Source organism: Nipponia nippon, unplaced genomic scaffold (assembly GCF_047370975.1).
Source record: "Nipponia nippon isolate SJK-2023a ecotype South Korea unplaced genomic scaffold, ASM4737097v1 scaffold_2, whole genome shotgun sequence".
NCBI lineage: Eukaryota > Metazoa > Chordata > Aves > Pelecaniformes > Threskiornithidae > Nipponia > Nipponia nippon.
Genome location: NW_028262336.1, coordinates 21,448,098 through 21,461,981, shown reverse-complemented (window position 1 = coordinate 21,461,981; position 13,884 = coordinate 21,448,098). Strand labels below are relative to the sequence as shown.

Below are 13,884 nucleotides of genomic sequence, written 5' to 3'. Positions count from 1 at the left end.
CCACTGGACTGCAAGTAGACAGTCAGGCACTTTCAAAAAGTTTACCTTATATGACTTATACCAAATAAGGACAGAGAAATCAGTAATTAAGAGTTGATTATTAACAGACCAAATCATATATTAAAAAACACTTTAAAGAAACCATATATAATCTCATCCCTGGAATTTAAATTACTAGCAACTAGTAATAAGTTCAGTGGAAGCTGTTAAAAGAGACATTAGAGAAAACATATAACCAATTTAATTTTAGAGACTCTTAACTGATCAGAATATAGCTTCTTGAGCCAGTTTTGCTTGAGTCATGATTTTATTATTCCAGTACTTCACAATATCCTGATAGGTAGATCACCTGCTTTTCCACCAGGAGCCTCCTAGTAATGTGAAAATGACCTTACAAGACATTACACTGTAAGCATCGCATATGCATATGTTTCCAAGTGTATCAGAAAACAGAATTCCACACGTACATCTTGATACGCATTTCTTACTGTTATTAGCCCGTGTTATTGCTGTACTTCTGGACGTATGTCCCATTAAAATGATGAAATGCAGTTCATACAAACACACTATGTAGAAATGTCTTTTCTCCTGAGGGGATATAGGTACTTTGTTGGTTGTATACCACAGGATGACTTAATGTAAAATGTAGCCGTGGGTAGCTGCAGGTATTTTGTACCAAGGATCGTTGTGTTTTGTGGAAAGCAGCATAAATTATCATCCTGTAAACCAGTCTGAGTTGCTGTCTTACAGATTTATTTTATTATATCTCTCTGTTTCATGGTCACTTTAAATAGGCATAATTTGCTAGACAAGCTCCTTCACTGACATCCATATTTGCATTATGTTCCCTTTGGAGATCCATGGAGCCATTTTCATTTGAATAGCAGTAGAAGCGTGTGGCAGTATTGTTTATTGGTGGCTCAGAACCTATAACAATCCAGAATTATGAAGCTGAAATATTGATGAACAAAAACTACTTCCTTTCGAAATCTGGAGGCACATGATTCAAACTCAGTTGTTATATTTAAATGTTTCAATTTTAAGAACGCTATTAATTCTTCTTAATAATATTTAGAAGATAAAAAGAAATCACACGCTGCATAATCCCATATCTAAGACCATCAGAGGGGGGAAAAAGACCTTTTATGTATGTATTCTCTTCACAAGGACATGATGTTGATCCAAAAAGAGGGAAAGTGTATTTGGCTAGTGAATCCCCTGGTAAAACCAAGCAGAATTCACAGATGCCTAGACGGGCATGGCCATAATGTATCAGGCCTTTTTGAATATAATCTGTGCTTGTGTTCCAGATCCCCTCTTCTGGAAAAATTACAGCAAATTCCAGCAGAAATAATCAGTATGTGTATTTCTAACAGGCATTATGCAATCCACATAGACAATTGACATAGAAGGACATCTGTAACTGTTGACCAGGAATGGTGTTGTAAGATCCTTGAAGGATACATTGAAGGGATGCAGACTTCACTGGCTCCTAGGAAGTACCTTCGTTTCTGTCTAAGTTGGAGGGAAGGGACATGCTATGGTGATTATTAGCTAGGTGACAGGTATAGCCTAACATTCTCCTTTTGGCACAATGTAACAGAAAATTATTTCCAGGGACTATCACTAAAAAGACACATTGCACACCTCCTCCATTTTCTGACACATTTTTTGTATTTGCAGTTCCTATTTAGCAAAGGTAATACAGCTTTATTCAGTTTAACACAATGGCATAACCCAAATGTGGTCCCTAAGGACTAGGTACTAGGGTCACATGTGATGTTGGAGATGGAGTCACAGTTTTCCATAGATGCATACTAAGTGATCAAATTCCTTCAGAGTTTGACTAGAATAAACAATTTCCCCATGCACTTGAAGGAGTCTTTGACATAATCTTTAAGAGAAAATTTTTGTGGTAGAGTGCTTTTGTTGGCCTTTTATTAGATTAGAATCAGTTTGGCTTCATAAATTAATTCTTTTTTCATATTTGCACTAGATTTCATTATCTAGATCTGTAAAGTGAAAATTTGCTTTGCAGAAGGAAATGCTATTTTTAGTGTTTGGTTCTTGTGTGCATGGTATGTGGGGAGCAGAGGCTTAGTGAAAGTTTGGAAACATGTAATGACTTAATGTCATGTATGCTCTAAGAAGATAAAAAAAACCCTGTTCGTTTTCTTCAATTATAGTAACCAGTTTGGTTCCAGACATCTGGGCAACATTATTATTATCTTGGAACTAGTGAATATTGCGTCTCTCTCATCACCAGATCTGAGAAAACTTTGCCATCAAGTTGGCAGTGCTAGGTTAATGGTTGGACTCGATGATCTTAAAGGTCTTTTCCGACCTTAACGATTCTATGATTCTAAGTCTGAATACTCATTTAAACATCTTTATATTTCATTATTTCCTAAGCATCTAAAGGTGAATGGTTTGTTTCCATTACTTGATATGCTTTGGAGTTTATATTTAAACCTTAGTACTATATTGTTTTAAAAACAGTACTATAAAGGGTGTTTAAATCAGGTCTTTAAGCTATTCCGTAATTCTTATTGATGCCATATGTAACTCTTCTCATTAAAATAACGCTGTCATGCGTGTACCTGGCCTGGCAGATATCAGCCCACCAGCACAAGGTGTGGATCACAGGCAAGTCCAGAAAGAACTGGGAGACGTCATTGTACGACTGCATAATCCTGTTGTGCTGACACCCACGACAGTTCAAGTCACCTGGACGGTAAGGCTTCTGTTATTATTACCTTAATAGTACTTTAATTTTGCCTATTTATCCCTGCATTTTTTTACTACCCTGAAAAGCTCCAGTCTTGACTTCAAACATTATACAGGCATATATATGTGGTAATGAAATGGTCTTTTTATTTTCTCTTTCAAGTCAGGCAGGTTCAAAGTCTTCAGTGTTCAGCTCAAAGCAAGCTAGCTGTCTGACTAGAAGGATATTATAAAAATGAATATGCTTAACACCATAATCTAAAGGATAATTGATCTCTGGACTCATTACTGTGCATGTCAAAAAATAATCAAAGTTAAATATCAATGTGAAATTGCTGTATGAAAAAGCACTTTCCACTTCAAGGCATAGGGACCTCTGACAATACCCTATTATTTGGTGACCCTAAAATGCAAAAATAGCTTTCCTATAGGGCACTTGTAGTGAAGTCAGAAGCATGTGGTGCTGATGCCTGACCCACTATGTAGCATCTGATTTTCTAGAATAAGCCTTACCCACAGTTGGTGGGTATCCTCTCATTACAGAAGACCAGAATCTTTTTGGCAGTACTTGACAACATTTCTATTTGAGGGATCAAACTACTGGGTAGAATTTCTGATATAGTATTTGGCTTTCAAAATGCTATGTTTCCCTTCCTGAGGCTTGAAGGAAAGGATTTGTAACGGTAGAAGCAGAGAAAGAGTTCCTAGGGCAGTGCACATCAGAAAAGAGTGCTTTGCTCTTGGGGCATCTTCCCCAGAGGAAGGAGAGCCACGGGTGGAAGCATGGGAGAAATAGTACTGCATTGGATGTCACGGAAACAGTTGTATTATATAGGATGAATTCTGCTAAAGGGGTATTCACAATACTCAAGGTTTTTCTTCTACATGTAATATTGCTAAGAGGTTAATGCATACAGCGGATTATACAACAGGAGATAAGTGTGGTGATAGATTGTGTATTATAAGGATTACTGTTGGTTTTGCACAACTTAGCCATATTTACGGGGACTTATGCACCACCCTTTTTCTGACAGATTTCAGTGGTCGGGGAGCAGATTAGAATAAATAGAGAAGCCCACAAATTTGTGTTTCTCAGAAGATTATTTAGAAAATGTGTCACTGCAATTTGCCATTGATGATGTCAACATGCAGGTTGCCTTTCTAAAAATGCTGTCTGTTTCAGCTACGTAACTCCAGGACAGGCTGACTAATGTTTGTAGCAAACCCTTTTGCCCAAGCAGACATCTACCCAAGCAGATGGGTCAGTAGTTTAGGAACTTTGGATGTTAGCAGCCAGTGATTGTAAACCTGGATCGCATCCGTGTGGTGCTACTTCAAGTCCTTTCTTGCGTGTGACAGCTATCAGAAATACGGTTTCATAGGCTTGCCCTTGCTTTAGCATATACTGCAAAAGAAAGCCCCAATATAAACAGAATTCAGTTTTACGCAATGTAACCGATGTCATTATATTATAATGAAATATATATAGGTATTTATGTGTGTATATATATATGGGGGGTGGGGGGGAGGGTGTATCTATCTGTCTATCTAAAAGAGTCTCTTGGTGCCCCTACTTAACAAGTAATGAGTGAAGAAAACATGGTAAGGTAAAGGTAAATTGTTAGGGATGCTATGGATATCAGCTTATTGGGAGGATCCCTCAAAGCAGTGACCCTATGCCACCTGACAAGCATCCAGGCCTCTGTAGAGACATTTTGGAATTGCCCAAGGGAAGAAATACACAAAAAAAAGCTCTCTGGAACAGCTAATTAGAAACTTTCCAGCAACCAGAACAAAACCAATTAATTAACCATAGTCTCTAGGAAAAAAGCCACTCTATCCAGAGACTAAAGTCCACACTATTAATATAAAATGGTTAGATAGCGTAGCTATCATACAAAAGGACAGAAGTGCCATGAGAGTCGTAAGGTTCTTTGTGTTGACTTTCTGCAATTCAAAGAGTGAATGCCAAGGAACGTCCTTGATTACTGAGTTTCTGGCATCCTGACTCCCAGCAAATTAACACCAATTTCTCCCTTCTTTCTGAGATTGTTTTGGTTTTACTTTCTCTTTTTCTCAAATTTGAGTTTAAAATTTCAGAAATAGTTCTCTGCTACTGTGTTGCAATTTTAAAAAACACACGTACATACACACACATTTTGTCTGTTTTAAAAGGCTTACAAAGTCAATGTTAAAAAGAAGAGGAATGTCAGAAGTTAGGTTTTCACTGTCACTTAAATTTATTCCTCTTGTGCATAAGTATTAAAGTGTAGCTGTAATTATCTGGTCACATACAGGATCTCTTCTTCATGGAGCTATTCAACGTTTCTTTTTATCTTCTTTATTCACTGTGTGGTGCCAAGTCTTATTAAATTCATACCATTGAAACCTTGCATTGAATAAAAAATTATCAGTTTGTCTCACATGCTTGCTTATCTGTCATGCTTTCAACTGTAACATTTGGGTGCTTCACAAATAATACTGAATTTAACATCACAATGATAAAAATGTGGCGTTATCCTAACTTTACACATAGAGAGGTGAGGTGCAGAGATATTTATTGCTGATGAGACTTACAGAATCAGATATGCCCACTGTTATCAAATGGCTAATTTTAAACCTTGGGCCTGATTTATTTTTACTTTTATCAAAACACTCTGCATTGCAACAGCCTATGGTGTACTCCAAGCACCTTTGTAGCTGACCTCAACTATAGTTCAGCACTTCTAGCCTCACTGGGCATTAAACTCAGAGTTTCATTAGTGGCCAAATGTGAGTAGTTTCATAGCATTATAAAGGAGCCCTGTGGCACAAGCAGGAATAAAAATGAGTTCTTGAATACGGCAAAAGAATTGTTGCTTGGAAATCCTGACTGCCTTCTAGGAGGCTACCAGGCAGAAGTATAATTTATTTACCTCTGTCTTTTAATTTGACATTGACTTTAAATGAACGTAATTCACTGGAAGTTTCAAGAGTCAAGTCCTTTAGACAGTGTTCCAGTGTATCGTTACCTTTTGTCTTGTTCCCGTAGGACAGATAAATGCTACTGCTGTTTGAATTTCCAGACATTACTGTGAGTCTGTACTAGTGAGTTCAGCACAGTGTGCAAGGTATTCTGCCCAGATAGAGAACTGCTGTGAGTATTCATGTGGGAGCAGAGTATTTCTTAGGGTATTTTGGGGTAGAAATTTACATACTACAGAGCATATTACAAAATGTCTTCAGGATGCAGATTAGCAGGTTTGCCTGAAAGGAGTTTATATTTGCAGCATAAGCTGCATTATGAGTTTCTTGCCATATTTTAACAACCTAATAGCCTAACTGAATGATCTAATAGCCATCGAACCTGTCTCATGTTCAGCCGCGGTGTGTGCAGATTTGAACATGCAGGGAAAATGACTTTCCTGTTCTGCAGAAATGGAGAGCTGTCGTCAGTTTTGTAGATACCTCCTGCACTACGTGTTCATCGTAAAAGGGGGTGAGAAGGAACATGCAGGAGCAATTATGCTTGTAGGTCGCCTTAAAGCATTAGGTCAGTGCTGAGCAGAACCTACCCAGTAATTGCTCTCTTCTGTCTTCTAGAAGAGCATCTGCATTTTCTGCCATCTGTCTTTTGAGGGAGAAAGTGTATCTTTAGATCGGCAACTGTTGCAGCTCTTTTGGGTGGATGTCACTGCTGCTTCTACAAATTCAGTAGTTAGGAGTGTCACAGGAAGACTGGAAATATTCTCTGATCCCAGTGTTCAGTGCAGAGAGTTCCTGCAATCTCTGTAATAATGCTGAGGACTTTGTATGAGGAAGCGGGAACCATTTAAAAAAAAAAAAAAGAGAAAGGAGAATACCTAGAAATGATGCCATTCTTTCGTCAAATCACGGTGCATGTTTCTGCAACTCTGCCTATGTGTGAATGTGTACCAAACCTATAGAGTTGTTTGATGCTTAGCACAGCTGAATGCAGCTCTTTAATGCTAAGCATATTTTTAGTGGCCTGCTGTTGGCATGACACATAATTACCACATAACAAATGGAGGAAACGATGAAGTCACAGGCTTTGTATTATATATGACTGTGTGTGCATGTATATATAGACATATACACGTATGTATGTATATGTGTATGTATACATATACACGTACACACACATATATACGTGCGTATATGTATATGTGAAATATACCTGTCCTATACCTCACAAATATCTCTGCTTAATCCAGGTAATTGTCCAAGAGTAATATTTACTAATCAGAAAACTCCAAACAAAACAAAAAATCCACCTTTCTCAGCAAGTGAAGTGCCCTCTGAGTAGTTTCCCAACATTTTGATCATGTGAAAGGCCCTGTTCTTTCAGACTAGCTTTAAGTGGGCGTGAGAGAGAGCTTTGTATCCTCTCCTTGATATTGAATGCAACTGGATGTTCATAGAAAACATTAAAAATGCATAGTATTTTCTTTCATAAGTACCCTCCCAGACCCTGAACAATGGAATCACTGTCAATAATCTGAAATTCGGGCAGATCATTCAGCCCTGTTGTAATCAAACTTCTAATTGAAAGCTCTGTGAAACTTGTGTGAACCCCAAATCAAGCTAGTTTATAGCAGCCATATACATGACAACCTTGTTTACTACTGCATTCTGTTTTCATATTCCTTGTATTGTTTAGTCTTTTAGGTTAGGAACTTAGAAGTGTAGGAGGCAAAGAGGTGTATGAATTATTTGTATATTACCTATATGTAAGTAGATACAAAAGTGTGATGGACTCAAAATTAGTACACTACAGGTATACTATAGGCATCCAGTTCTTCTCAGTGAGTTGGTGGGTGCATTTGTGTTTGTACCATGCCGTACAAAACAGTTTCCATACCATTTTGCAGCAACACAACGTTACTGTTAGCCTAGTCAATTCTGAATTTTCAGATGTTCTCCACTAGGCAGCAGTCAGTAGAGCTTAAAAGCACAGCAAAGAGAAAATAGAAAGTTCTAACAAAGTTATGACGTCTGTCAGCATAGCTTCTAACTCAGAAGTTAGGCAGGAATCAACCTCACTGTTTGATTATTAAACATCATAGCCTTATATTGTAATTTAAGTTGAGAATCTGTATTACAAAGTGCATGAAAGTGTTATTCTTGCTGAATTTTTTAGTAAACACGAGGTTCATAAAGTCTTTATGTCCGTAAAACATTTAGTTAATGAAAGTCAAACATGGATAAAAACAATTTACTCTGATTTACAGACTCCCTTCATCTGGAAACAGCTGCTTAATGTTCTTCTTAAAAACACAGCTTGATTCTTTCGGTATTAACAAGCTATTATTGTGAGTTATATCCCTCTTTCGCTGCATAAATTCACTTAAAGTGAATGTAGAGAAGTTTATAAAATGCAAGCTTAATGTTGTTGTAACATATGTTGCAAGGTTTTTAACAGTGACAGTTTTGATGAAAGACATTTCTTCTTTGCTCTCATAAATAAAGCTTTCTTCCTGCTTGCCCTGCTTTTTAATGTCTAAGAATCTGTGTCCCCTCTGAATGCCTCAATAAACTGTAACAAGATTACAGGAGAAGCGTAATAGACCTTGGTTTGTGTTTTCAGCCTTAAATTCATTTATTCTTAAGAGAAGTCAAACAAATGTATCTGTAATTCTGAAATATTTTGGAGCTAGCAAATTGTCAAGAACAGAAAAGAAATCCTACTTGTTGAATCTTAGTTATAACCCAGAGATTTACCAAGCAGCTAGTTGTATAGTCTTGTTATTTGTGCTGCACTTTCTTTGGCTGTATATTTGATGGCTACAGAAGCAGCTGGGTTTGGTTTGGTTTTATCCATCAAATTGTTTTGACAGTTTTTTCAGGCAAAATTCATGCAAACATCATAATAGCTCAAATCTTTGGTTTGTGCCTTTTTATTTCCCAAGAGAAAACTTGCATGTAACATCTCCAAGATAAAACACATTTTAAATTTTTCCTTAAAAAAAAAAATCCTATTTATAGCTATGATAGGTTAGAATTGGTAAACTTCTATGTATGGTCCAATCTTGAATTGTGCTTGCCTAGCAATATATAAAATATAAACCCAAAACAACATTCTGTCTCCATATTATGGCCTGAGAGCATCACAACCCCGGGATGCAAAGCGACTGCTTAGACTGTGAACACAAGAAACAGCACATGTCCTTGGAAGTTGTTTTCTCTGCATCTGTCTTTTGTTTATTTTACTTCCCCAAGCATCTCATGAAAAGATGAGCTATGAGCCAAGTAATGGACTAACTGAAAGCATGTAGGGTATCTTCAAAGACTTGTCCTTTTCTCAAAAGAATTTGTTTTTCTTTACTTCTCGTATTTCAGCACATCAGTAGCCAAGATGTGCTTAGTAAGTTTACATGCAGTAAGCATTATGCCAAAGTTCTCTTTTCAGGATTTGTTGCAGGGGTGGGACCTTGTTTTATGATTTAAGGTGGTATTTGTCATGATATATAGAGCTGGAGAAAGTAAAATAGAAAGAAATGTTCTATAACAAGTAATGTGAGAAAAATGTACTTTATAGACAATTCATCAACAGTGACTTACAAGAAGGCAGTCTGATTTTTAAATTGAGCATCTTAAATGACTGTCAAGTTTCTCTTTTTCACCAGGACAAAAGTATTCTAGGCAAATGGTTTCTTTTTATACAGTTTCGTTACTTTAATATGTTTATTGACGTGTTATTTAATGCCATTTCTAGGTTGACCGCCAATCCCAGTTTATTCAGGGCTACCGAGTAATGTATCGCCAAACATCTGGCCTACCTTCTCCAGCTGTATGGCAGAATTTGGAGGTCAAAGTCCCAACTGAGCGCAGTGCTGTCCTTGTCAGCTTGAAAAAGGGAGTCACTTATGAAATAAAAGTTCGCCCTTATTTCAATGAATTCCAAGGAATGGACAGTGAATCAAAGTCTGCTCGTACCACAGAGGAAGGTGAGTAAAATGGTCAGAAGAGCAACAGGCTTCTGTGCCTAGCACTGGAGGTGAAATCAAGAGTGACCATTTTGGTTATTGTGTGTATGTGTATATTCAGCTCTATTTCTTCCACATGATTTCTGTTTGTTAGATAAAGGGTTGGCATTAGAATTCAATATAATATTTTAGTTTTGTACTGTTAAGTATTCCATGAGAAAGCACTGGGCCAGTCCTGTATTCTTCTGGCTGATACATCCTTCTAACGTACAGGTGGCTTTGGGTCTTCCAAAAAGTATGCACTGCTGCCATTCTTTTACAACCAGCATTGCTGCAATAAAAGACTTTGGTCTGCAGTTTGAAAATAAAACTAATAAATGAAACCTTTTACAGATGAGTGTTTGATATTAAGCATGTCCTTCTGAATGGGTAATAATGTAGATGAGCAGTTTGGTTGGGAAATGGGGACAGTGAAGGACCGGTATTTAACTAGTCTGAAGTAACTCCAGTCTCAAGGGCATGCCACTTTATTGTTTCTGTTAGCACACCGTTCATGAAACTGCCCTATTTAGTCCTTCGGAGGATTTCCTTAAGTACCTTTCAAGCCTCTGTGAAACATGCAGGATGCAGACATAGTAAACAGTTTACACTACTGAAATGCACAAACGTTTCTATCTGTAGTATGTAGCGTGGTATATAGTTCTGCTAAAACATATGGACTCCAGGATTGCTTTTTTATTGACAAGTAAAGCGAGTGAGGTGAGATATAAGTAATTTTTATCTTTTTCTCTTAGAAATGTACAAGAAACCTATCTTGCTTCCTATCTAACGCAACCTTTGCCTGGAGAATCTCTCCTCTAAAAGTAGAAGGATGATCATAGCAATGAGGGTTCATCTTCTCTCTGTTTCATTGATTTCTTTCAAAGCAAGGGAAAGAAATACTGGTGAAGTTTCAAAATGCTCATATGGTTTCTGTGGGTTTTGAGTGCACTCTTTCCTTCCTATTGAATATGCATCTTAATCATTTACAGTAGTCTCCTGAGGTTTAATTTAGTGCTGATTGCCAAGTACTTTTTAATTCTAGAATGGACTCACTTGTTACTTTTCTCTTTGATTTGTTATGATTATTGCCCAACAAGTAAGTAATCCTTACTTGTGTTGCCCTTTGCACTTTGTAGATGAGGAAATTCAGTGTCCTGCAACATGTAGAAGAGCGTGTAGGAAGGCATTGTTCCAGTCTGATTTAGAATTTGGGACTTTATGGTTCCCATTTCTTTGTTCAGACTATAAAGCCTAAATCAGTTGGAAAAGAATATCTTTGCAGCAGCCTGAACAAAGCTTTAAAAAAAAAAAAAAAAAAAAGAAAATTGAAAAAAGCTTTCCACAGGTGAAATTGCTTTTCTAGAGTTAAAATGTAGGATTTTGTCCCCTCACTAGCAGATTTTCTTCTTGTCCAATTTCAATTGATTTTTGTTGCTTATTTAGTTCATCTAACAGTCTCTTGCTAAAGGTAAATTAAGAACTACTGAAAAAGAAAGAAGATTTTGTACCTCCTGTCTTGTTCTATAAAATACTTGAGGAATGACATTTTCTTTTATAAACCTCAGCTCCCAGTAGAGCCTGTCAGGTAATTTCCTACTTTAAAGGCCACTTTGTTCATGTGGAATAACTTTCCACATAGTGAAGATTTAAAAAACTTTTCTTGCCTACAGATATGTATAACTCACAGCCTAGGATCCGCTTTGTAGATTAATATAACCTTCAAGGAGTCTGTTTACAAGTATCTCTCTCAAAAAAACATTGGCCTATAACACGTAGTATTATCACCAGACAACTGTCAGCCCCTGTAAATAATTCTTCCTCTTGCTTGGGTGACAAAGATAGGTACTTCCATGAGAAAATTAAGATATTCAGTAGCTATGGTTCTACAGATATTTCCTTTAATTCCTCACATTACCTTTGTAATTATATTGGTGTTCATATATTTCAAAAATAACACCAACTAAATGTTTAATGACAGTGGTTTGCTTCTCATCCAATGAAGAAAGATGGCAGTCTCTTTAAAGGTATCCCACTTGCTGTGTCGCCTGTGATTCCATTTTGAAAATGAGCTTGTTTAGACTTGACTTTTAAAAAATGTCAGCTATGCTATTTTTAGAAAATAATTTGGAAGAGTGATACGCGCATTGGAAGTTTTTTGCAACATCAAAACAAATAACCCTGGTAAAGGCAAAGTACGACCAAAAGGTAGTGGCAGCTTTCTGCTGGATTGAATTTTACATGCAATGTTACTTCTGAGGCCTGCCTCCAAAAATCAATTTTGCTGCAGTTAGACTTTTCCTCTAGATCAGACATTTGTCACAGTTCAGTATCCATCCATCTCCTGCCTTTTTGGCCTTGTGAAGGTAAAAAATGGAATTCTGTTTGGCTGCGTCTGGAAAAGATGAGCAGCGATTTGGGTTCTTTCATATCTGTAAGAAGAAGCTGAGCACTGGAATAATTGACCTGTCAAGAAGCAGGCAAGGTGTTCTCCACAAGCCAGCAGCAAAGGAAATGAGAAAACGGTTTTAAAAATGTTATTTTTCAATGTGGTCTATTTAATAACTGCAGCAGTGTCAGACAAGTGGTTTAATTTGTATCACGGTGCCAGCTTACAGAGTGGTATTGTTAGAGAGAGGATGCAGCGCTGTTATATACATATGTGTGTATACACATACAAAAAGGAGCTAAATAAAATACATTATTTTATAATTTTCACTATTTCTTTCACACCTGCTCTAAAGATAGATGATTTTTTTTGCAATTACATCCACTGTTTTAAATGTCTTTTGGAATAACTTTGTGGAGTAGTATTTGTTCTGCATATTGTTTGTCACCACAAAAATATGATAGTCGGTAATGGAAGTCTCCTTAGTTTTCATCAGCTGCTGTCAATTCCTTCTTGCCTTAGTACAGCTCTTAAAATGGTACTTTCAGCTGCATTCATGAGCTGCAATTTTAATTTTGCGTCAAACTTACCATATATCCTACAAAAAAAAAAACATGCACTGGTAGAATATTAAATAGAATATTCATGTAGTTTAAATGCAAAGACAAATGAATACAGTATGTTTTTCTTTAAATGTTAGAGTACGGTATTCATTTTACATTTCCTTAGCATTTACTCTCCGCTCTCTCGTTCCTTCTCTGCGTTTCCAGGTATGTGTATATAAGAAATTATATTTCTGAATGTCCTTTGTGTTTGAGGATGAAAGTAAATACATTTCAGCAAGTTGTTCCACTGTACTTAAAAACAAAAATGAGCTATACAGTGTTAAGCTTTGCTATTTTTACGTTATTATTTTCATGTGGAATGTTGTTCTAATTAATATCACACACACACACATTTATTCATGGTTTTGTTGTTATTGAATAACTTGAAGACTTTTAAAATGCTAATTTTTTTACTGTGTGGCAAATTATTTCACTTGCCATAAAATACACAATGCAACTATTAACTTCACCAATTTTATGCTTTGCACGATTGCAAGGAGTAGCCCAAGGCCACCTTTCCGTGCTTCACTTGAGCTGGCTAAGAGTCAAATTGGCCACAACACAGCTCCATTTCTTCTCTCCAGTACACTGTATCTCTGCATCATTCAAGGTCACAAGGACTCTACCAAGCACTGTTTGCTCTGCAGCTGAACCAGCATCTGAAAATGTAGTTGTCAAAATGGGCAGCCTCACAGGACAGTAATACATGTGTCATTTTTCCTCTAAAATATTTTTTTTCTGATGTAATCTTGTACGGTCCCTTGTCCCCACCTCTGCTACCCTAGTTTTAAGTTGTGTGATTCCCACAACAGGCTACTCCAACTCTTCAGGGTTATCAGAGGGAGGATTTGAGCTCAGCTCCTTGAGCCTGTGCCAGGTCAAGTGCTGAGGAGCATCCGAATTGGGAACATAGCCAGTCTCAAAGAGGCCACAGGGAACAATAAGGAAATCTGAATTGACTCAGGAAACTTGAATACTCCAAATATCTGTGGCTGTGTTTAGTTGTGTTAAACCTGCCAGACTTCAACACAAAGGTGCCAGTAGCTCTTTGCTTTTCCAAAGTGTGGTCCAAGGATGTTCATGCAGTGAGGAATATCTGTTAAAGACAAGACTAGAGTCCTGTTGCCATAGAGCTTAGCAGGGAAGGAGCCCTCTCTGGATAGGAATAGTCTAGACCAGAAGACTGGAGTCAGGAAGC

The 13,884-nt window shown here is 37.2% G+C and overlaps 1 protein-coding gene across 15 annotated transcripts in view; it reads left to right on the top strand.

Moving 5' to 3' along the window:
• Window positions 1–13,884, top strand: part of ROBO2 (roundabout guidance receptor 2) — a 470,469-nt gene that overhangs the window by 381,182 nt on the left and 75,403 nt on the right. For all 15 annotated transcript variants that reach the window (XM_087756937.1, XM_087756931.1, XM_087756935.1 and 12 more), the window contains 2 exons: window positions 2,613–2,734; window positions 9,443–9,674. In XM_087756937.1, the coding sequence (XP_087613063.1) occupies window positions 2,613–2,734; window positions 9,443–9,674 (354 nt within the window). The remainder of the gene's footprint in view (window positions 1–2,612; window positions 2,735–9,442; window positions 9,675–13,884) is intronic.